This window comes from Cyprinodon variegatus, unplaced genomic scaffold (genome assembly GCF_000732505.1).
Source record: "Cyprinodon variegatus isolate N-32 unplaced genomic scaffold, C_variegatus-1.0 Scaffold939, whole genome shotgun sequence".
Classification (NCBI taxonomy): Eukaryota; Metazoa; Chordata; class Actinopteri; order Cyprinodontiformes; family Cyprinodontidae; genus Cyprinodon; species Cyprinodon variegatus.
The window spans coordinates 152,576-177,399 of record NW_015151392.1 but is presented as its reverse complement, the minus strand read 5'-3'; the positions used below and the strand labels follow the sequence as shown (position 1 = coordinate 177,399).

At 37.1% G+C, this 24,824-nt stretch overlaps 3 protein-coding genes across 12 annotated transcripts; 1 reads left to right on the top strand and 2 right to left on the bottom strand.

The window, feature by feature from the left end:
• Positions 1 to 1,218: 1,218 nt before the first annotated feature.
• Positions 1,219 to 7,010, bottom strand: mrpl12 (mitochondrial ribosomal protein L12). The gene is made up of 5 exons (XM_015398511.1): positions 6,946 to 7,010; positions 4,335 to 4,533; positions 4,155 to 4,229; positions 3,834 to 3,971; positions 1,219 to 1,786 (listed from the first exon to the last, which is right to left on the bottom strand). Exons 1-5 carry the CDS (start codon positions 7,002 to 7,004, stop codon positions 1,670 to 1,672), a joined length of 588 nt encoding a protein of 195 aa, XP_015253997.1. The 5' UTR covers positions 7,005 to 7,010; the 3' UTR covers positions 1,219 to 1,669.
• A 1,328-nt stretch (positions 7,011 to 8,338) lies between these two features.
• LOC107100145 (UPF0585 protein C16orf13 homolog B-like) lies at positions 8,339 to 12,094 on the top strand. The gene is made up of 6 exons (XM_015398522.1): positions 8,339 to 8,538; positions 8,621 to 8,783; positions 8,884 to 8,943; positions 10,879 to 10,946; positions 11,876 to 11,954; positions 12,047 to 12,094. Exons 1-6 carry the CDS (start codon positions 8,339 to 8,341, stop codon positions 12,092 to 12,094), a joined length of 618 nt encoding a protein of 205 aa, XP_015254008.1.
• Positions 12,095 to 12,729: 635 nt separating this feature from the next.
• Positions 12,730 to 24,649, bottom strand: hgs (hepatocyte growth factor-regulated tyrosine kinase substrate). 10 transcript variants are annotated; one of them, XM_015398535.1, is made up of 20 exons: positions 24,504 to 24,649; positions 22,237 to 22,321; positions 22,028 to 22,103; positions 21,497 to 21,589; positions 20,437 to 20,560; positions 20,285 to 20,337; positions 20,032 to 20,100; positions 19,783 to 19,907; positions 19,005 to 19,116; positions 18,340 to 18,456; positions 18,162 to 18,257; positions 17,246 to 17,284; positions 16,988 to 17,152; positions 16,688 to 16,901; positions 16,438 to 16,610; positions 16,208 to 16,348; positions 15,917 to 16,106; positions 15,020 to 15,150; positions 14,746 to 14,928; positions 12,730 to 13,874 (listed from the first exon to the last, which is right to left on the bottom strand). In XM_015398535.1, exons 1-20 carry the CDS (start codon positions 24,538 to 24,540, stop codon positions 13,761 to 13,763), a joined length of 2,337 nt encoding a protein of 778 aa, XP_015254021.1. In that variant the 5' UTR covers positions 24,541 to 24,649; the 3' UTR covers positions 12,730 to 13,760. The 10 variants fall into 10 exon arrangements, with proteins under 10 accessions (XP_015254021.1, XP_015254022.1, XP_015254027.1 ...); XM_015398536.1 differs by having other exon boundaries at positions 16,688 to 16,898; XM_015398541.1 differs by having other exon boundaries at positions 18,162 to 18,224.
• Between the last annotated feature and the right edge of the window lie 175 nt (positions 24,650 to 24,824).

The window sequence follows — 24,824 nt, the reverse complement described above, 5'->3', positions numbered from 1 at the left end:
GAACGGTTATTATCAAGATTATAAACTGATTAGTAAAGACTGAATAATTTAGGTATCAAAATGTTTTTCGAGTAGAATTTCTGCTCCGGGTCCCTTGTTTTAAACTGTATAGACAACAGCGCAATCTGGTGGCAATAAGCAACGAAAAACAAAAGTAATCACTGAATGAAATCAAAGTTTGAGGACTTAACAGAAAATGCCTTTACTCCTAAGACTTAATATATAAAAATATTAATATATATGCTAATTCAGTTTTTGTACTTGTATAATCTTCAGTAAAATCTTTAAAAAATCATGTTATCAAGAGGGCAATTAGTGTTACAAGTTACTAACAGTTATAAAACTGGGTTTAAGATAAAAAGAAATTTAATGCAAATTAAGTTTTATGACTTCCAAACTAGACGTTTTTGTATTGTAGTCAGTCATAAATCACATATTCTTTATAGTACCTTCCCCCTATCAGTATATTAAACTAATAAATTTGATGCGGCCTATTTTATTTAGGTCTAAGCATTCTTTATAGACTTTTCTGTCTTTAGTCATTTCCAGCACAGAAGCATAAAAAATAGAATATTATTCAGGTTATCTAAAAAAAAATTTAATCTGAGAGGTACAATTTACAAAGTCATTGAAAACAGACCTAAATGTTTAACAAAGTTTGATGGCTTAAAACCACTAAAACTCCTTATTTCTGCGTTTCAGAAAATGTAAAAAAAAATAAGACCAATGGAAATATATTGAATGCTTTTTTTCCCAATGCATAACATAATGTGCAGTATATGCCTTGATTATGTAGTTCTGGCCATGATGTTAAGCGAGTATGGGACTATTGAAGTTTTCTGGTAGCCCAGGTTTCCTTTCTAGCAGCGTTCAGCTTGTCCACGTTGTTCGTGCAGAAGCAGGCTCAGTGTGAGCATTGGGGTTTTGAGGAGAAAAAAGCAGATAATGACATAAATGAAATAAGTTCTATGGCGCTCGGGCCCTGGCATAAGATTTGGATGCTGAGAATCAAGACTGCTTGGATGAGTAACCTAGAAAAAGGATTAGAGTCTTTATTAGATGACTGGCTCCAGAGAAGGTGCAGCTCTGAGTTGATTGGCTGGAGGTGAACAAGGAAACTGCAGGAGAGTTTGTCTGAATCCTTGTAGTCAAAACTGATGAATGTTTAAATTCTTAGTTTAATAATTATTTTAAAAATGAATCAAATACCAAAAAAATGAATAATTCAACTTTAATGACATTATCATGAACTTTGAGCATTTCACTGCCTCAGCACCGACATCCCCTCAGAAAGGTACTTTTGGTGTTCCTCCCCATTTGTAACTCTTACTTTTCTCTGTGAACAGTTTAACATCAACACAGAGCTACCCATCCATCCCTGGGCATCCATGCCAGCATTTCTGTAGCGCAATAACAACACAGCATGAGCTCTTTAACAGGGAGTGCAGCGGTCATTTGTGGAGGCAGATTCTCTGTAAAGTTCAGTCCGAGTTGTACCACTCCACCTGACCCTGCTAAGAGATGGGAGCATTGGAAAAATGCTGTTTTTAATTTCCATTTGTCTTGAGATTCTCTTTTTATGAATAAAAAAACAAAAAACAAATATTTAGATGGATGAAGTGCATGAAGAATAAAACTCCAGAGTAAATGGGCCGGAGGTTCCATGGGTTTACTCCAGCACCACAGTGCCACCTGCTGCCTCCAGAGCAGCTTTGAGTTTCTCTGCTTCTTCCTTGGATACATTAGCCCGGATTTCCTGGGGAAGGGACTCCACCAGCTTCTTGGCCTGATTAAAGAGTGAGAGGAAAGAAGAGATTACAAAACAAAGAAACAACAGAATAATTAAACATATAGGCTACACAGACACATACACAGCTTGATGCCTAAAATAACACACATTCCTTCAAACATAGTTTTTAAGGAAATTACAAATATGATGCAACAAAAGAAAGTTATAGAGCAAATGGTAACAGAGTAGTTATTTAAGCATCAAAGAGAGATCATTTTTAAAAACCTCTGATAGGAACTAAACAACAAGTAGGGCTGCAAGTAATTAATTGATTAATTTGTCGATTATTTTTTTTCGATTAAAGACTTAAGGGAAGATTTTTTACAGGATTTAACCAGGTGAAACCAAAGATTTTCCACTTGTAAGTTCTGGGTAGAGCACGTTGACAGAAGAAAAGGTTTTTCTTTTATCTTAAATGCAAAATACTGATTTTTTTTGTTTGTTTTGTATATAATTACTGCTCTAAGTGCATTGTCTCTTTCAACTAAATTCATGTTTTACTCTCTATTCCCCAGTTAACGATTAAATCATCGCAATAATCGATTAATCCCATTAATTGTTTCAACCCCAACTACAAGGTTTATTTAGACTTTCTTTTTAAACTTGCGTTTTTATGAGGATAGTATCTAAATGTGGTATTTCTGAAAATTAAAAAATGATTAATAAAAATCTTTCTTTTTTTTTTTTTAACCCATTCATCGGGTCCCTGTTGCTCTGTGGCTTAACATCTCAGATGCTAAAGATGTACAGCGGGAGAGGGCATTAAGGGCAGTTCCATTCATTTTAAAGACCAATATATATAATCAATATGCATGAAACATCATCATCCAAAATATTTTAGACACTTCTTTGTGATTTCATTGTTGCACACAATATATGCTGCAATGGTTATTCAATGATTAAATACTCGACATCCATTGGAAAAAGAACAGCCCTTGTTATAGGGGAAATAATAACAAGGGATGTCTTGATGGCTCTTTTTTATTTCCAATATGATATAGATATAACAGTTTGAAGAACTTACTGATGCCGATATTGAACCAGTCCAATATTAGCATGAATCATACATGCCTTTATCACTTATTTTGTATTGCAGAATGTTAGTAAAGGCTGAAACAGACCAACAGTCATCCACAATAGCTATGAGGACCAATGGGTTACAGAAAACTTTAAATAGATGCAGTTTTTTTCTATCAACATGCAAATCTCAGATATTTTATATACATGCATAACCTATAGTGTTTTTGGCTAATAATGGACTGATACTCAAGGTCTACTCTGTGAACTTTTTCAAGATATAGCATCTGTAAAATTTCTAATCTCCATATTGATGGGATTGATGGACTCGTGTTTAGGGCATAGGGCTTGGAATCCTGAGGTTGTGAGGTCAAAACCCATTCCCACAGACTGCCACTCTGGGTCTCTGAGCAAGACCCTCAACCCCTGATAGCTCTCTAGGCATCTCATGATAGCAGCCCACTGCTCCCCAAGGGGATGGGTTAAATCAAGAGGTAAATATCTCCAATGTGAAATCAAAAAAGTTCAATTATCAAAATGTTCATGTTTGATTTTTAGATAGCACACACTATAAGAAAGGTAAAGAGATATCAAAACATGTTCACTATTTTATGGTGTACGACCAATAGTTGTTGCATTCATATCAGCAGCTAAGAACAAGATCTGCTTTCATGTCTCTCATTAAACAAGATCCTAGTTTCTAGAAGCCATGTGCTGTCCAGGAAATTCCACCAATAAAATGATAACTTGTTCTGCCCTGTGATCATCATTTTAACAGAGGAGTTGGACTCCCTTTTAAACATCAAACAACCCAGTTTGGATCAGGTTAGACAACTGCAAATAACTGCTGGTCTGAAGGTGGGTTTAATGACAATATCAGCAAAATGTGTCAACAGATCCAAATCAGACAGTCAAAAACAAGAAATCTGTGAGGTTTTTGTCCATAAATACAAAATCAAAAGCTAAAAACATAAAATACCAAAATTAAACTATTGAGCATAAACAGCCATCAGATATTAACTCTTACCTGCACCAGATTCAAGCCTTGGATACAGTTCTTCACTTCCTTTATAAGCTTCACTTTTTCAGCCGCTTTTAACTCTGTCAGTTTTACTGTGAAGTGAGTCTTTTCTTTCTTAGCCGGTGCCTCATCCTCCTCTGCGCCCTGGTTTCACAGGAAAGAAAAATATATAAACAATGCGGGCCAACATTATGGCTGAAATGCTCGAGAAGTTTTTCCTTAAAATATATACATTTTTGCATTTAATCTTTCAAACGGGTAATAATCAGATAGAAAACATCCTTCTGCCAGGTGTTTTATCAGATCACATTGTACTGCAGTTATTACCTGAGCTGCGGGGACAGCAGATGCTGTCATGGCCCCCATCGGCATCATTCCAACATCTTGAATGTTCAGAGTTTTCTGTGAACAAGAACAAACAGATCATCTCTCAAATTAAGCGTTAAGCTTTAGAGTGCAGCTTAAAACTGTGATACACGCTCTGAATAAAAAAGACTTTCCACATACTTTTAGGAGCTCATTAAGGTCCGACACCTCTAACAATGTGAGGCTGGCAATGTCATTGACCAGCTGTTGGATTTTAGGGGAGTACTGTTTGGGTGCTCCATCCAGAGGAGGCGTGGCTATGACGTCTGATTGGGAGGTCGGACTGGTTTTCAGAAGTCGGAGAGAACACAGGACCGGTGCCTGCTGTCGAAGGTGGTGCCTAAAAGAGAAAACGGCCATACCTGCTTATTACCTAAAAACAAGACATAATTAATTGTTCACAAAGATAAAAAAAAGGGGTCCTACAGCAGTTTAAAGGAATAGTACGCCCAAAACATGATTAGCCTTCATTTTCTACTCACCCCCATGCTGAACAACACTCTGGAGTACTTTTTTGATATCTCAAATGCATCTGGAGATCTGGGAGGCTTCTTGCTGTCTGCTGACATTCAAATAATGGAGGTCTATGGTGCCCAAGACAGAAAGGTCCATAAAAGTCCACAAAAAACGTGTCAATATTCCTCCATACTGCTCGTCCAATGTATTCCAAGTGTCCTGAGTGGGTAGCATCCAGAATTTACTCGAAACGAAGTCATTTAGAATGTTTTTAGAGCATAAACAGTAGTGTATAGGATTTCCTAAAAGCTCGTTCACGACGCTACGGAAACCGCGGCAGACCAAACCGGATGAAAGTGCGCATTCAGCTCGGCAAATAACTCATGCTCTTCCTCAACACTGAAGTCCTCAGACATTTTTTCTTTCGTTGTTTCTTTCTTTGCACAGGTAAACAGCACATTTCTTCTTCTACGCTTGTATTATTGGCAGAGCAGATGCTGAATGCGCACTTTCATCTGGTTTGGTCTGCCGGCTTCCGTAGCGTCGTGAACGCGCACGCGCGCGCTTTCAGGAAATCCTATACACTACTGTTTATGCTCTAAAAACATTCTAAATGACTTTGTTTCGAGTAAATTCTGGATGCTACCCACTCAGGACACTTGGAATACATTGGACGAGCAGTATGGAGGAATATTGACAAGTTTTTTGTGGACTTTTATGGACCTTTCTTTCTCGGGCACCATAGACCTCCATTATTTGAATGTCAGCAGACAGCAAGAAGCCTCCCAGATCTCCAGATGCATTTGAGATATCAAAAAAGTACTCCAGAGTGTTGTTCAGCATGGGGGTGAGTAGAAAATGAAGGCTAATCGTGTTTTGGGTGTACTATTCCTTTAAATTTAGCTAAGAATATACTTATATTCACACATTCATGTTATATTGGTATACTGCTTCTGTGCTCAACAGATCATTGGGGTTACAGATTCTTCCCTTGTTGTTATCAAAAGTTAAATCATTTGAAAATCACTGATTTCGAAGATTTAAAGGGAAACAGCTAATCTTAAGAAGACAGAAAAAAGATAACTGACCCTGTTGTCTCTCTTTTCTATTCCTGATCCTAGGATGTCACTCTAAACTCTCAAGTTGTTGACCTTGATTCATTTATCTTTTGCACACTGCAGTCAATCAGCCGGTTTGTCAAAGATGCTTAAAGCTACAGATAAAAGCTAACTTTCTAATGAGCTAAAGTTAAGACTGTTTAATACTCACAAACCTAGTATACTTTAAATTTCTATTCATTTAGTCTGTTAATTATCACATACGACAAAGTGACTTTTACTACTACTATTGGCTTTGACAGAAATGCTGCTAAATTTAGATAACATTTCATGTATTTATTATGACGGTATTAATAGCTATTGCATGTTACTGATTATATCCACTTTAATATGCATTTTGAAAATTAATTAAAACAAACAAATCATTGAATTTTATTACTAATAGTTTTTTTGACACTATCAAATATCATCTAAAAGAGAAAAGTATTCTATTTTTTTTATAAATTTTCATGTATCAGTTTGTAAGCACATAGCTTACTAAAAATAACCACAAGTTACTTAAACCTGTTTAAATTAATACACTGTAGCCTGTATTATTTGATACATGCAATGTTTTAGTCATTTATTTCTATCATTTGTGAGGTAGGAGGTACATGTTTTATGTGTTTTGGACAGATTAGCATATGACCTACTGCATGTTATAAAATCAGCTTCATGTTTCCTTACTGAATTCTTACAAACAACCCAGAGATGTTCATAAAAAATAAATACAAAGCTGCAGAGAGAGCTGGTGAATATTGGTGCCAGATCCATTTTCTACTGGTTGGTTTGTTGCTAACTAGCTAGCCAGATATCTGGCTAGCTAGTTAGCAACAAACACTCCTCTGAGGATAAGGCTTTAAATGTCAACCTATTAAAGAGAGAATACGGTCCGCCAGAAAGGTTTAACTTTAAAGTCTAGATGTGTTTTTACATAATTTACCACACAGAAACATGATGCTGGAATTAAAGTCCGGAGGGGTGATTTTAACCGCCGGCTAACTTTCTAAAAACACCTCTACAGAGCATGAAACTAGATTAAATATGTAGTTAAACACCATATGCATCATTTTCAAGGGGTTAAATGGGATAAACTGGTACTTTAAACATTAAAAAGTAGCAACAGAGCCGGTCTGTCTGTCCTTGAAGAAAGCCTCCATAAAGAAGCAGGGCTGAGCAGCGGTTCCGGGGTGACCTACCGGTGGATGCTGGCGGCAGCCTTCAAAGCGGTCCGCAGGCAGCGCGTGGTGCAGTACATGCTAACGTTAACCGAAGCTCCGCTGAGGCAAAAATGTAATCTAGATGATCCCAATCAGGTCCAATTCCAGCACCTCAACAGCACATGGCGACCTCCCTGAGCCTGACCTACCCACAATGCATTACATGAACTGTTAGAAAACGTATGGGTGCTCATGAGGGACAAGACGCGCATAGGTAAATATTGCTCTAAGCATATCTAAGCAGATAAAATATTTACCAAAGCCTTTTCTGAGTTTTATGTGTGAAGTGATCATATAGGATTTTAAAGTGTTTGGTGGATTTCTGACTTCTGTTTATCTTTTTTTTAAAGGATTTACAATGGAGTAAGTGACTCGGTGGGATAAAGAAAGGGAGCTCATATTTAAAGCACATCAATACAGAGTATAGATGTGCTTTAAAGTCTATTTTTTTTCCTATGACATAACGGCAAACTGGACCAGCAGAGGTCCTGGTTTAGTTTGATATTAAAATATCCAGGTATCACTATAGTGGTATTTAGAAAGCAAATTATTCAGAATTAAAATATTTGAACAATTAAAGTTAAGAAAAAAATTATGGGAAAAACATATGCATATTTTTTTTCTTAATTTATTCAATATGTGATTTACAAGTTTTGAGAGAGATTATGATATTGCTTATCAAAACAATCAATTAGTTTAGATTTGAGGTACAATTTATTTGCCTGACATAAAAACTGTGATTATAAAAAATACATTATATATGTTACAAAAATGTATGGCTTAGTGTTCTATCAAACATTTGAAAACAAAACACTATTTAAATTCCTATTTTCATCATAATTTCTATTTTTAATTGTTGCTCATAGATCCCCATAGAGTACATGACCAAAGATCCTGCTTATGGTTACAATACAAATATTAACGTTTAATACATTATTATCCAAAATATATGAGAGAAGAAACTTCAATATCTCATTTTTTGTATGAGTAAAAAAAAATCTTCCAAATTACAAGTTTGTCCATTTAATGTAATAAAAAACATATATTTTCCTGCACATTATAGACATATTATCACATTAGTCAACACACCTTTGAGTATTTATACTATTTATCCTCAGAGTAAATTTTTATCCCAGCCTTTCTATGCTGGGGTGGAGTGCAGACTGAATCCTCTTAACCAGGTAATCTGTGGCTCCATCTGCTGTTACCGTCACTCACCCCACATCCACTCTACACCAATATGTTACCTCTTCATTAGACTCTGTAACCCAGCACAAGAGAAGGTAAGAGTTATCCTTTGGTTGAAATGATACATAAATCTGTTATTCCTGAAATAATAAACTGACCTGTTTTTCTGTCTCTCTTCCAGACCATGCTGCTGTCACCTCAGGCAGAGAGGAACTGGGAGGGTCTCTGTGAGGTGCTTGAAGACGTGTTGGAGGACCAGTCACACAAGCAATTGTTTGCCTTGGAGATTGGCTCCGGAACAGGACAACATGTCATTAGATTTGCACAGAAATTACCCTTTGTTACATGGCAGCCATCAGACATTAAAGAGGAGTGTCGTGACAGGTTTGTCAATCAAAAATACATTTGCATTTTATTTAAATGTCTTTCAAAAAAGTGGACTGAAAGGATTTGTATTCATTTTCAGCATAAAGGCATATATAGCTGCTACCCATGTTAAAACTGTGCTCCAGCCCATCCTGCTGGATGCCAGCGAACCTTGGGACAAATGGACAGGTGTTTCTCGTAATTCCTGTGATGTTATTATTGCCATTAACCTCCTGCAGTACAGCTCCTTCAAAACAGCACAGGTAGGCACCTGAAAAACTAACTGAATATTTTAATCTCACTGGCTGGAGGAGCTCATACTTTAACAACTAATGTCTATTTTGCTTCTTAAATTACCTCAAGGGTGTTTTCAGTGGAGCCGGGCAGATCCTTAAACCAAATGGCCTTTTCATAACATATGGGGTATGTAGCAAACAACTTGGCATGTTACACCCTTCATCTCCAACATATATGTACATATAAAAATATATATATACTTAGAAAACCTAAAAAAGAAATCTTTAAGTAACGTTTCCTCAGCTGTCATCTGCTAGTGTTAATTTTCTGTGTTTTCTGAAGTTCAGTGTCAACTCGGCTGTCTACCAGAACATTTTAGAAAGCTTCCTTTTGCTGAAAAGCTTTACGGAGAAGCTGATTTTATTTTCCAGCAGGACTTGGCACCTAGCCACAGGGCCAAAGGCACCAGAAGTCCGTTCACTGACCACTGTTTTGTGAGCCAGCCCAAAGAACATATGGGGTATTTCTAAGGGAAAACAAGAGAAACCACACCCAGCAAGGAATATAGTTTGAAGGTTGCATTCAAAGCAACTTGGAATTCATCTCAATCTCAGCAGAAAAGCAGGCCGATGTAGTAAGTGATGCAAAAAGGAGGCCAAACCTAGATACACATTAGAGGGAATATTTCACTGCAACTTGTGGCTCTGAATCTGCAAGTGGCTCTTTGGATCTTCCACAATGGCTCTTATTTACTTCAGCTTAACCAGATTAAGAACCTGTTCATGTTTTTACTTATTGATATAACAGGAAACACTGTAGGTTAAAGAATTTAAAAAAAATCATTGAATAACTGCTCTAGATTTGCACAAGAGGATGACATTAAAGCTGTTAGTATTGTTTAGTTAGATCTAGTTTTATTGTCATTAGGTTGGAAATTATGTAATTTATAATGTGATTTTTCACGATTATCAGCACCCCATAGCAGAAAGAGTATCTGCCACTTTTTGGTTAAAAAAATTTAATAAAAACAAAAAAAAGCTACTCTAAATATAAAGACAGAGTGGTGGCTCTTTAAATGTGAAAACACATAATTATGTTGTCTTTTTTAAGAAACTCAATGAAAAATATGCAGCACTATAAGAGTTTTATTTATCTAGATGAGGGCAAGGATGACTCTTTGGATTGTAAAGGTTGCAGAGTCGTGCTCTACGTTTACATGAATTTCAGTTTCTGAAATGTGTGACAAATATTCAAAAAGTATTAATAATTTTGTTTTGTTTGAGATGGAAACTGGTTCTGATCCAAGAGATAAATGTGTTCTAGAGAAAATTGTGGGTCTAAAGCCCACATAACAGGAAAGAAGACCTTCACTTTTATGGACATATGTATTGGTTTAACAGAACTAAAATTAAAAGTTTTGACAAAAATGGATGGAACACTATGCAGAAATATTGAAGCAACATTTCAAGAAATCAGGTAAGTTAAAGCCTGCAGACAATTTCCTAATGAACAGGGACTCTAAACAATCCAACAAGTTACTGAACATTTTGCAGGGGAAAAAAATGTAATGTTTAAGACTAGGCATCACAATGTTCTTAACTAAGACCCATAGAAAATATGTGTGATGTGCCAGTTCTGTAAGGAGGGATGCCCCAAAACTCCAGCAAACTGGTGTGAAATGATTGTGATACAATTTCCAGAATAATGGACCTATGACACATTTTTAAAAGGCAACTAGACTGTGAAAGAGTCATACACTGTATGATGATATAGCTCAACTGTGCATATAATCAGACTATTGTTATATCACAAGTTTGTTCTTGGCTACAAAGGCATCTGGTCGATATGCAACTTGAACCAAATAATAACCCGAGTGTCTGTGTACATCTATGATATTATAAAGATAATGCAAAATACATCTAAACCTGCACACCCAATTTTAATTTTTTTTTATATCATTAGAAGTTATAGTTTTATAACCAACAATGGAAAAAGAACAATTACAAACCTTAAATGCTCAAAATCAACATGACATTTATGATAGATTGCATGTAAACATCAGACTGACGGTGAATAAAACATAATCCCTAAATTTACTTTAAACAGACAAATATTTTTCAGGTGTTTGCTGTTAATGGCATCATCACACCCAGCTGTAATGAAGTTCTGGATGAAGAACTAAGGAAACTGTGAGTAAAAAGCTTTTTATTTCTTACGTTTATGGCAGCTGCTCAACAACTCAACATTAGAAGCATTCGGAAAGCTTCTTTAGAATTTGTTAAAAAATGTGAGGGATTTAGTCAGGATTTGTCAGTCCAATTGAAGCAGGATTTATGAAAGAAGCCAAAGCTTAAAAATTATGTTCAGTTTAAAAATGATCGTTACAGAACCTTATATTTTGTTTCATTTAGACAGAAGGCTCAGTTAAGGCTCTGGCTGTAGAATTGGGTCGATTTAAAGGCACACCTGATCATTCCCGTTTGTGTGAACTTTGTGATATCAAAAGAAGATGAATTTCCTTTTCTTTTTACTTTCATTTATGTTGTAATTTATAAAACTCTCTTTTTGAATTAATTCCATTTAAAAATCCTGTTGTGTTTTTTTTTTTTTTTGGAAAGATGAAATATGGATTCTGTGATGGCTGTTTGAAAAGTATAACTAAGACACCTTTAATTGTCATTTTCTATACAGAGTGTAAATAAAGAAATTTGATTTTATTTTATATGTCATGACATTTATATTTCTTTGAATGCAGCAGTGATCAAATGTAAACAGTGTGGGAGAAAAAACACGGTGCAAATAAACGCATTGTTTCTGATCTGGCAAAATTTTGGAAAAGTCCTGGTATCTGCAGCAAAGTATTTTGTATCAATTATGAACTATTCTCTTTATATGGGCAAATTTACACGGACTTTTATCATGCCATGCTTTGCTCTTTTTATTGTCACATGGCTATTGTGTTGTCTATTATTTGATAGTGTCTAATAAGCCCATGAAAACTGGGCACCAGTTAAGCTTCTTGACAATCAAGCAGCATCATGTTTGTATGCAGAATACTTTTTCCACACTGTAAAGTGCAAAGCTTCCAACTGGAATACATTTTCGTTCTGCTGCATAGGAACCCAGAATGGGGTCTTCCAGACCTAGATGTGCTGAGACAGAAGGCCTATGGAAATGGGCTGCGTTTGGAGAGAATGGTGAGGAATAATGTGCCTTAAGACTCTCATGGTATTTACAATACAATAAATGTTTTTTTTTTTTTCACACATTTGTAAAATTCTCATTTCAGATTGAAATGGAAGACTATTACAAATGCCTCATCTTTAGGAAGCTCTGAAGGTTATCCCTATAGTATAATCTATAGCAGATTTTACACAAACCAATCAAGATGAACAAAAAAATTATTTTTTGACAAACTTTAACAGACTGAAATGTTTTTTTTAAGAGTAGTTCATAAAGTATTACTACGGTAATTAAAATTCCGTAAAAGTTTTAAAAAACAATCCACTGGACTTGGAAACCAATTGTTTTTTAAACTTTTACGGAATTACTATAACCTGGATGACTGAGAATCTTCATCAGCATACCAACTAAAATGTTTGAACTATGGGTGCAATATATGAAAATGGTGTAGTTTGTTTGGATCCAGTACCAGTACATGGTGCCGTGTTTCTTATTTCCTCAGCAAACAACTGCACGTCTTGCTGTTTTTGTTTTAGCTCTTCTTTATTCCATTTCATATTCTTTTATCCAATTTCTTCATTTTAAATATTGCTTAAATATAACAGTAGATGTTTTTTGTATCATGTGTATTTGTAAATCATTAAATGCATTTGTCTGTTTATATCGGCCATCAGTGTCTTGCACAATTTTCATTGAGGTCTCAAACAAATCTCTGTAAATCAAAGGAATTTATGTGTTAATGGTGCAACCTTTTCAATCCGGGTAGAAAATAAAAATCTGAAACATTGAGACAGTAAGAATCTGATGTTTATTAAATATAATTTTAAAATTACTTTAAAGTCAGACAGATCAGTATGCTGGAATTAAAGAAGTTCACACGTGGAAACTGAAGAGATACAGAAAGTGTGATACATACATGCAGCACGTTTCATTCTATAAGCATTTCCACATTTCTAAAAACAAAATAAGGAAAACAAGTACACTTGAGAAAGAGTGCCTACCTGAATTTTCTCTGCAGCTCAATTTACATGGGATTATTACACCAGAATGCTCATGCATTCACATCAATAATGTGAATACATGTCATGGTTAGGGTCCACAGGCTGATTTTAGTTTTTATTGGTAACCAATGGTAAAAAGCTGTTCTTTAATTATGTAACAACGGTTAGACAACACTTAGTATAGTTTATAATCCAATTACTGATTGTAGACACACTCCAAGCATCGCATAACAAATAAATCCTAAAATGTAAGGACCCAAATTTGACTAGATAAGATGGACAGCTTTCACCAACTCCTCCCTTTAGAGATCTACACCTTCTTAATCACTGTTTACAGACGTTTCCTCAATCAGTGACAAAACTGGCTGCAATATGTCACTTTCATTCCAGAACATAAAATCAGTTCAACATGCTAATGATTTCTTTTTAGAAAAATAGGGAGAAAAAAAGATGCTTCTGTCTTATTTTTGTCGTCTAAACAGGATCATATTGTCTTGAATACCAGAGACTATTTTTGCGCTTTAGTCGTTCATTTAATAAAGAAACACTACATACATGTCAGCTGAAAGATGAAGGGTCTGGGTTATGGGGTTCTCTGTAGCACCTTTACCCCCCCTCTACTCTCTCACCTCATTGGGGGGGGGAGAAGCAAAGAGACCAAAAGTTCTGCAACATCATCACAATATTTCACTTTGCCACAACATCACAGCAAGGTTGGAATTAAGTTTCTGTTTCCAAAAGGAATCCTCTGTGTCTAGGAGAGAGGTGTGAAAAGAAGAAAGAAGGTGTAGTGTGTGAAACATCGCAGCCTGGAAGTTTTCAGTCGAAGGAGATGAGCTCTGCTTCTGCACTGCCAGGGATTGCTTGAGGCACTTGCTGTTGTGCCTGGGGCTGCTGCTGCTGTGCCTGGGGCTGGCCACCAGGGGGAGCAACCTAACAGGATTGAAACGCAAAGGTTAAAAACAAACAAAACCAAAAAAACTCTGAAAATAACAACATAGTTTAGGTTAAATCTCTTGAACCTCCTTAAGTTTAAACAATACAGTTACTTTGCATAAATAGTCCTTTAGCAACCTGAGTGTGAATATCCAGTGGCAGCATATCCCATTTTAACATAGGGCTTTGATAAACTGGTTTGGATAAGCAGGCAAACATCCAATCACAGCACTGATGCCTTGCAGAAAAATGCCTCCTATGAGTCTTAATTTGAAGAATAAGCATTTTTAACACTTACAGGTAAAACACCTGAAACAGCATCCAGCTCCTTTTGCTCTGATTCCGTTAAATAAAATCCAACAATGACCTACAGGACTATGATCCAATAATCCAAAAGAATTGAGGTTTAAAAACAAAAAACATAAATCCCATCCGACTAATGTAAAAAAAGAGACAAACATGTTATAAGGTTCTACCTGTAAGATAACAAAACATGGCTACTTTTTCAAGGCTGTTTAACTGCACTGCTCTGCCCCATCTTTACCAGCAGGTGGCATCAGGATAGCCTGCTGTTCATGTTTGATTACTCTGTATTCACAGTGATTGTCTAACACAGGGAAGTGGCTAACCCAACAGCAGGGACTGTCCCACTTTACCATGTCTCTTATGAAGGAACTTTCTATTCATTTAACATGCTGGGTATAGGGCTTAAAATCCCCTCAGCTTTATGCTATAGGTATAAAGATACTCCAAGGACATAGTCATAGATCCAAGTAATTTGTAAGCCATGAGGGTTGAATATGTAATAAACAAAATATCACTAGAGCAATAAGAGCATTTAAAAAGGTGTTAGCCTTTATGAACTGACCTGCTGGTACATGGGCTGCTGTCCCTGCATGTAGGGCTGTGAGGGAGGCATGTTGGGGTCCTGTCCTGGCAACGCCGAGATCATGTTCTGCATGTTGTATGGTTGGTAACTCATGTAAGCCATCCCATTGGTGGGGGCTGCTTGCGACATGGGGGGTATACTTTGGGCTTGGGAGACCACATTCTGCACACAACATGCAATGATTAGTTATTCATTTAAAATGACCAACTTTGTTTTTCAATGAGCAGACGTTCAGTTGGGGGGACAATCACACCTGGTAGGCCTGAGTGGGTGTGGGCTGATAGTTGGAGTACGGTGGGCTGGTTGTGGGTGGGGCCTGGCCAGGAGGAGGCTGCCCATTGGTGCCTGCAGCCTGATACATGTAAGCATTTACCATACTGGGGTCTGGAGAAAAAAAAAAAAAAAAAAAAAAAACAGGTAACATTAGCAAAAGTTATTAAGTGCTGAACTTAAACATTTCTATTTAGCTTATATTAGCAATGAAAAGTATAATGTAGAAAAAGCAGAATTAAAAGGAATTGTTATCATTCAAGGTATTGAAAAATATACAAGTTACTATGGACTTAAAAAGCTCTTTAAAATAAAATCCACACATTTAATCGATAATATTGTGGTAAAATAGGTTTTAATGCACAAATAAAACAGTGGTACAAACATCATCCTAATCTTGCCTGAGTTTTTCTAAGTCAGTTAGAAACTCATTTGATTTGATTATAGATGTGCCTTTAACTGTTGAATTTAAACTGTTAAGTGAGTTATTATTAGTTTAAGGTTGCGGTCCAACTGTTTTATTTGCTTTACTGCCTGCTTTTATCAAGTTTTTATCTTTATTTGCTTTCATTCTGCTTTTATTTTTCTTCTATTTCATTATTTAGTTAATCTTGGATTGCATTAGCATCAATGAGTCGACGCAAACAACTGGTTTTCCTTAGATAGAAAACTTTGAATCAATTTGACTGTATGATCTGGTGAACTGAAGTGCCTTGAGATGACATGTTGTAAATTGGCACTGTACAAATAAACTGAATTGAATCTCAAGCATTTAATTTTGTCATTTTACTGAGTTGTGTTATGAACTTGCTTTGTCAAGTTGAACAAACCCAGCACATAATCCATTTCCTAATGAATCCAGGTGATGAATCTCCCTCACCTGTGGCAGGCGGAGGCATAGCCTGGTACTGTCCTGGTACAGGTGCGTTCTGCCCAGGCTGACTCATATACATGTTGTGCATAGGTGAGCCCTCCACAGAACCAGCAGGGCTGAAAGTGCCAGGGTAGCTTGGTGGACCACCAGGCTGGTATACATGCCCTCCAGCTACATTAGGAGGCAAAGACTGCATCTGGACAACAATGTCAAAGGTCAATTCATATATGTTTTTGTATTTTTTACAAGGTAGATTTCCATTTCAAGAGAAGTCCCATTTCAGTGGGTGATGAGTACCTGGGCGTAGGGCAGAGGGAAAGCAGGCATCTGAGCTCTCATTTGAATTGTGTGCTTCTGTTGCTCCAAACGCATCTGCCTCTCCTTCTCCTGCTCCTGGAGGCGCTGAATGGCCAGCTGTCTCTGCATCTCCAGGTACTCCTAAAAAAAATAAAAAAATAAAAATATGTTAGACTGGTAAATATAATGAAAATCAAAATCTTCACTTAATGAAAAAAAAGAAACATTACCTGCTTTTTCTGCCTCATGATCTCCAACTTCTGTGCAAGTTGGATCTGTCTTTGTCTCTCGGCCTCCTCTGCAGCTCTGCGCAGCTTCTCTCTGTGTTCGTCACGAAGCGCGTTGAGGGCAGCCCGAGCGTCGCGCACCTGTGCCAACTTATCCTGCAGCCCCTCGTAGTACACTGTTAACATCCAGGACATCATAGCTGAAGGACTGGACATGACAAGACAGGAATTCATTCATGGAGCACAAACTCACATCTCTTTTCGTCCAGCTGGTTTAGGATGTCCAGCAGCTGAGGATGCATGTTGTTGATGGACTGGAAGAGCGATAGCACAGCGCTATCGTTGGTAATGCTGCGGCCACGCATGTGGTTGCTCTTCATGCGGTTCAGGAAAGTAGTAACAGCGTTCTGCAGAGCCTTGAGAAACTGCTCGTGGTTCTCCTCAGATTCACCGTTCTGGTACGGCTGCTGAAGAGGGGGCCAAAGTAGAGACATGAACCAAGAGTTGATGTCTAAACAGATCGAGGTCAGCTGAGTTTGGAGTTTTTACCTACCTCCACTATGCTGACAGGCTGAACAGGAAGGTGACTTTCAACAGGCTGGCTGACTGGTGGAAGGGTCTCTGCCAGAGACACGGGGGCAGGGGCCGAGGGGGTGGGGCTCTTCCGAGCATCTTCCTGCTTCTTTTCCCAGTAGGTTCTATTCAGGTAGCGGGCCAACTGGAATTATGAGACGTCAGCATGTAAAACTTAAATCCATTTCCTTAACATTTAAAGAATAAAATTCTAGTACACACAAAGGGAAGAACGTACCTCAGGGTCCACCTCTTCAGCAGACGGGGCAGAGGAGTTCTAGAGGGTAAAGATGCAAATGAAAAAATTTACCAAAATAACTAGATCGTGTCTTACTATTATCAATAATTATTTCACAAAAGTAAAAAATATAAATGAAAGCAAAAAATGTAGCATTGTTTCAGAATTTTTGGCAAGGGCGCCACCATGCTGCAGTACTTTAAGCGGCGAGGTCAAGGGGTTGGTTCGATTTGTAGCTTCCCGTTGAATACTTTGGTAATACCAGTGATACCTCACAAGCATAACACACTTAAAAAATGTGGTTTGATGGAAGATGAAGCTGAAAGGACACTGGAGCATCTAAGTCCCATTGCTAATGCTTTTGAGGCCATTGGGCTTGTGACTCCAGCTGTAGTAAGGAGAGATAAGACCCTTGCAGAAAAATTATAAAACAAGTCTATGTTTTTTTCTTACCTGTAAATTTTTCCTCTTTGTAATATAATTATTGATAATATTTAACACACAATCTCATAAATTAAGTTAGTTTGGTTCATCGTTTCATGTCTAACTTAAGGGTGAGCCAGAAATACTAGGAATGAACGAAACAATCGACATTTATACTGCTCATTTTTTTAGCATATTTGTATATTTGTTAGATAAGTAAAACTAGGCCAATAATAATTTCCATGCAGTGACTAATTTTATCATGAGGGGGAGGGGCTTGTTCATGTGACGGGGATTGGGACGCAGCATTTATTTACAGTTTTCATGGTATGCAAAGGATGGAAAATATATGATATCAATAAATATCACTCATATGCTATAGTGGGAATACTAAAATTGGATATTCATTTCATCTCCTGAAAATGCAGGAGGAGATCAATTAAAATTTTCCATGAACAAATATTTTATTTATCAAAGATTAGTTTTGTCTTACCACTGGTGAAGTGTAAAGGGTGCTGACTGGAGGTGCAGAGGAAGTCACTGGAGTAGGATCAGCCTTGGGATACATGGAGTATGAGTTTTTCTGTCTCTGCAAGTGACCGATTAGCTTCGAGTCAGTTTCTTCAACTGATAAACAAGCAGCCAGACATTAAGCTAAATAAATAACCCACCATGCGCTCTTTCTCTTCTGCTTCACTTTGGGAAAGAGCAATAGCCAGCTGCAACTCTTCCTCCTCCTGCAGGGCAGCCTCATCTCTCTTAGGGGGCATCTGGTCAAGAACAGAAGCCTTTAATAGTAAAATATACATTGCTAAGTTAATAAAACCTCTCCAAGCAAATCAGAACCTCACATTTGTAATGGTAACCCAGCAAAAGCGTATTCTTATCTGCTATATCATGCATGAAACCCCCAAACAACCAGAATACATTCCCTAATCTCAGTGACATGTCTGCAGGGTCAATTAACTTTTAAATAGACACAGGGGTCCTTAGATATTTAAAGCACCAAGGAAACAGATCCCCATCTTCTTCGCTCTGCATAATGGAAACATGAATTTGCATTCTCATTTTACCAAGGAAATAAACAGTCCTTGGTTATTATTAAACTAACATATACTAATTAACTTACATTCATATATTCTTTCATAAATCATAAAATTAAAAAAACTTGCTTTTAAAGCCCTTTCATACAACAAAATGTGAATACACACAACAACAACAACAAAAAAACACAGGTGTGTTCGATCCCCACTCCAGCACCTCAGCGTATCGGCCTGTAAAACTGCTGAAGTCCCCAGATGACACCACTGTACACATGCTAAAAGTAATAAAGTACCTGAGACTGTTGGGACAGTGGGCTGGTCAGGTACTCAGGAGGAAGCTCGGTTGCAGTTGAAGCGGGGGCTTTACCTTCAGCTTTCCTAAGTGGAGGAGAGAGGGAGGGGTGGCTGGTAAGGAAAGGGGATTTGGGAGGACAAACAACTTTGTAAATTGGAGAAGAGCATGCTGGTGAAAACACCAGGAACTCTCCAGACAAGTAAAAAGTTATTGACATTTCATTTAATAAGTAGCACAAAAAAAATCATATATAGTATTTCAGTTCAATTCTGGCAATGCTGAGGCATCTGTGCTGCTCTTGAAACCACTACATCTTCAACAGTCATAGTGAGGTTGGAGCCGCTGACAGACAAGGTACTAAATTATAAAAAAAAAAATGTTTTGCTTTATCAAAATAAAATCCTACATCTTTTTGTTTTAACCAAAACAGACTTCTAAAGCAAAAGGTCAGAGGCATTATAATATGACAAAATATACAGCCGCTTACATACTTAGCTAGTTGTTTACTGCTCATATGGAAACACTGATATAATCATACCCTGAGGCTGAAAAGAAAATTTGCCTACGTTTTCATATCTTATTATAGAAATAAATGGGCTGTTTGTTGCTAAAAGAAAAAAAAAGAAAGAAATAGTGTTGATAAATGAGTCTAGTCAGTCCGAGGCCCACGTGGATCTTTCCACGTTTGCAACTTCTCTACCAGACGCTGCACACTCAAACTTCAGATTATTTTTAAAGCAAAGCTTGCACTTTTTTTTTCCCCCAGAGGAACTTACTTGTTTAACAGCTCAAAGCAAGGCTCACACACACGCACTTCCTTCTCGATGCCAAACTTTGGAATGGTGGAGTACTTAGACGAACACTTCCCACAGAAAATCTGCCCACAGGCTCGACAATGGTGCTGGAAAAACCAAGGCGCACAAAACCAGGTCAGTTCTCAGCTTCAAACATTCAAACCACTTCAATGAAAGGAAGAAAAGCAGTATAACCTTTAAGTGTCCCAGTTAGGAGGAAAGCCAGCCTACCTTTCTGGTCATAACTCCGAATTGAACTCTGCACCTGTGGCACTCCTCAGCGTCAACCCAATCAGGGGCCTGCAGAAGGCAAATGCCATGTATTAGATAAGGTGAAACAAAAAACAGATGGACTTTAAAAAGGCGACTATCCAATTTTTTTATTTCCTTTTTTGTGTGGATCAGTATAATAATACGAATTTTTATTTTAAAGATATTAATAAGATAACATTAAATTAACTGGAAGTCAAGATAAAAGTCTCACTCTCTCTGCTGCAAACATGGCATCACTCTCCTTGAACTCAGGAAACGCATGACCTGTACAGAACAAAATGTTAATTCAACAATACAATATTTTTCAGTTCCACCTCAGGTTGGAAGTGCCCATAGCTTTACAGAAACATCCAGAACACTTACCTTCCACTTTAAGGATCTGATAGGTGTCCTGAACCACCTTGTATTTGGGTTCGTTGCGGAAGGCATGAGCCCAGGCTTGGATCAGGTAAAGAATCTTGTTCCTGACATTTGGTTCTGTCTGTTTCTGGTTGTAATGGAATAAAACTTAGTCAACAAAGATATTTCACACATTTAAAAATAAAAAATTTTTACTATTAAAAAAAAAATAATATTTTTTTGTTGTTGTCATGTTAGAGACAAAATGAATTCAAAAGAATTCAGTAAGATCATAAGAAGTGAAACAGAAATTCTCCTGCTGGTTTTGTGATGTGGAAACACTCGTGTCACAAGACAATTACCTCAGCAGGAAGTCTTAACAAAAACACACTGAATATCTAGAGTCACATGATGCAGTGAGAACCAATCAGATGTTGCTGGCTCAAACTGTAACAACTGGGAAGCAGTGAGCACTGATTGAGTCAGATTGGAGAACAGGTGGAGCTTAGAGGTCTGAAATATTTTCTAATTGAAAATGTCAAATTACTTCGATATGAGGGTGATATGGGGATTAGAAATCAACCATACAGGTTTTCATAAGGCCAATGCCAATTATTTTGACATCAGGCTAACCAATCCCTGATATATTCTGATGATCTTTTTGTGTAAATTCTTTCCAGCTGATATTGATTTTTTCCTTCGTTTTCATGATGAAAATGTAACATTAAAAAATGTTACACAAACCTTAATTTAAACAAAACAAACATCTACGAAGAAAAACAAAAAAAAATTATAGCCAATAGAGGGGAATGGTATTGATCACTATGGCTGCTGAATGCCTTCATCAGCTGGCAAATACATGCACATATCATCCGATACTGTTACAAGAAAAATAGGCTAATATCAGTCGGCCGATTTGTTGGTTATCTCTGTGATATCCAGCTTTTCTCTAAAAGTCAGGCTGGATATGCCACAGAAGTCTTGACTTCAAATAAAGCGATACAGCAGAGTAAAAAAGGACGAAATATTAAGTGAAACTGGACAGAAGAGATTTTAAAGGTTTTAAAATACAAAACAAGACCACCTTGAACAGATCCTTGAGTTCTTCCATAGTTTGTTTACTCGCAACCTCATCGTGCACCGTCTGCCCGCAGTTCTTCACCACCGACTCTAGAACCTGAACAGAGCCCCAATTGTAACAATTTAGTATAATGACATCTAGAAATGAAAACTGTATCTACTGGCATATTTATTAATTAACATCTCGTTGGGCTGCCTTTTACTCCCCAATCTTCTATGATTTAAAATAGGTTAAGAATGGCAGCTAAATGTTACAGTTGCTAAATGGTACATAATTGTAGTAGAATTAAATTCATTTGAAAACCTCTGAAAAAAAAAAAAAACATAATTGTAGTAGAATTAAATTCATTTGAAAACCTCTGAAAAAAAAAAAAAGCTAACACCAACAAAGGAAAAAAAAAAAAAAGCTAACACCAACAAAGGAAATTCAAAACATGAACTAAGCCCTTTCCATATCAAAATCAATAAAAGTTTCTAAACGTTTTCATTTCTAGTTCGATTTCAATTTTCAAAATGTTCCCCTAAAACATCTTACCTCAAGCGCATAAAGAGCCACGTGGGGATTTTTGTCATTCAGTTTCTTCTTAATGGCTGCAATAGCATATTTAGCTCTTAAGGGGAAAAAAAAACAAAGTTTATGGTTTAGTGAAGAATAAAGATATTAAATGCTGTAGATTTAAAATGACTTCTAAATAAATTCAAATCAACTGAAAATGTCAAAGTAGAAGAGACTGAATGACTTACTGTGTGTCTCCTTGCCGAATGAGGTCACAGATTTGAAGAATGGATTCCCAGTCAGTCTCCAGGAGCAGCTGACTGGTTGCTTTATCTGCAGGCAGAAAACACCATTATTAAATGCACACAATGTCGTCAAAGCAATCATTAATCGTCAAATCTATAAAAACAGGATCATTTTAAAGAGGTGGGCAAACCTAAATTTAACAATCGATCTCTAATAAACATGACTTTATAACAACTTGTTTGGCTTCAGTTGGTGACACAAAAAATATAACCGGTGGTCAGATTAGGTTAGAGAAGATTTTAGCTTGCTCTGTGCCAAACACCATCAAATCTACATTATTGGATCCTTCCTCCAATGGATTGATCACTTTCTTCTTTTTCAGTGCATCACACAAGATAGGTTTCAGGCCAGCTTCCTCTATAAAAGCAATCATGTTTTGCATTAGTGCTTTTTTTGGCTGATGACCAACATACGTCAAATGGATCTATTGATGGGACAGCTGTTTTTAACTTTTTATTAGAATCAAACTTCTCGATCTCATAAAGTTCCTTACATCATATTCCCCCAGCGGACGTTTGGTGTCTTTGAAAAAGTTCCAGCAGCAACATTTTTAGAAAACATTCGCTTTCTACCTGTAGTCTTATGACACATCCAGTATTTTATTTCTTCCTAATCGAGGACTTGTTTCTCATACTGATGTATGAGAGAGGCCCGCATCTCACACTAGTAGTTAGTCTTGGTTTCTTTATGCTCTCGCTCATCATTACAGATTTATTTCTTAGGTAGTTGGGGAGTGGTGACCTAGTGGTTAGGACATAGAGCTTGGAATCCTGAGGTTTTGAGTTCGAAACCCACTGCCACTCTGAGAAAGATCCTTAACCCCTGATTGCTCTCTGGGTGCCCCACGATGGCAGTCCACTCCTCCCCAAGGGGATTGGTTAAATGCAGAGGTAAATTTCTCCAATGTGAGATCAGTAAAGTTCAATTATTATTAGGGTTACATTTGGTATTTTTCCCAAACATAATGGGGGAAAGAAAACAAAACTGTAATTTCCCTCTGGGATTATTAAAGTATGTCTGATTCCGAGTCTGAAAACTCTGAGAATTTATTTTAATTATTAAGATATGGTTAAACATTCTTCAAATTTTCACTTGGACCCATCCATTGTGATCATGGAGCCAACAACCTTAAGGGTTGTCAACCAGGGGCGGACCTAGATGGGGGGCCAGGGGTTGCCATAGCCAACCTTAGCCAATCATTGGCCACCCCTACCATTTTTTCCTCACCTACAGATGGTGGCAGCAGTAATACTCACAAGTGAAATATTCAAAACATTTACATTTTTTGTGGTTAATTATGCACATCAGTATACTAATCCACTATATCTTTTATCTAGAAAGCACGGAAGTTTAAATATAAGAGTTTATTTGTTAGCGAAGGCTGTAGGAATGTAAAGTTTGTCTTTATTTAGAAAATGTGGATGTTTTGTTTTCTTGTTAATTTTCCTGGTAGAACAGTGTAGATTGACCCTGAGGTTCTAGCATCTATCCACTATCAGTCACCCCTCAGTGTACATTAGTTATTGCCTGGCCACCCTTATAAAAATGTTATGGCTACGCCTCTGTTGTCAACTTCTAATTTGTTGTGTTTAATGTGGAGCTCGTGGGACTAATATAAAAATGGTCATTTAAAATAAACATTGTTTTTTTTCTTATACGTTTTAATAAATATTCCTACTCTGTGATGTTACCTACAGCAGTCTACTGAAGTTAAAGGGGAGACCATAAATACTGTTTACACCTTGGCACCTACCTCATCAACCTGTGCTAATCTCTAAACCAAAGACTGCACCTTTATTATATCCGCACTAATGACATCGCTACAGGTTGCTCCTCGGATTTTTTCCACATTTTGGACATGTCAGCATCTATGCCGCAAGTGTCACTAATGATGTAACTGACAATTAATGAGAATATGTGTACGTTAAAGCAGACACGAACACATAGTCGCATTTACTTAGACTATAGTTTTCGCAATTTGGACAGGCCGTTTTATAATATATGAAATAAAGAGTATCTGTAAAATTTTCTAGTCGTTTTGAAAAAATAAACCAGTCTGTCAGGGCCTCCGAACAATAGCAAGCTAAATAAGCTAGCTGGCCTAAGAGCCACAGCCCTGTCAAAACAATATGCTCGCAAAACATCGCACTTTTACACTCAGGGTTGGATAAAAGCTGATAACTATTAACAGAATACATCATTAGCTTACCAAGAAGCCTCTCGAAAGTGCCTCCACCTTTACCCATGTTGAATTCCGATTCAAGGAATGTCCTACGAGGTGCTTCTGCTGGTCAGCGGATCCTGATATTTTCACCGCTGACGTGAGCCTGTTAGCTTAGCCGAGGAGTACAGCTGTGTTTTAGTAATAACACTTCCTGCTTCGCACGCCGACAGAAAAGTAGTGCGTCTCCCCCTAGCGATGAAAAATTGAATTACAAGAGAAGAACTTAGGTGTATCTTATTGATTGTTGATAAATTATAAATAGTATAATCTAATCAATTAACAACTATGTACAAACTTAACCGTTTT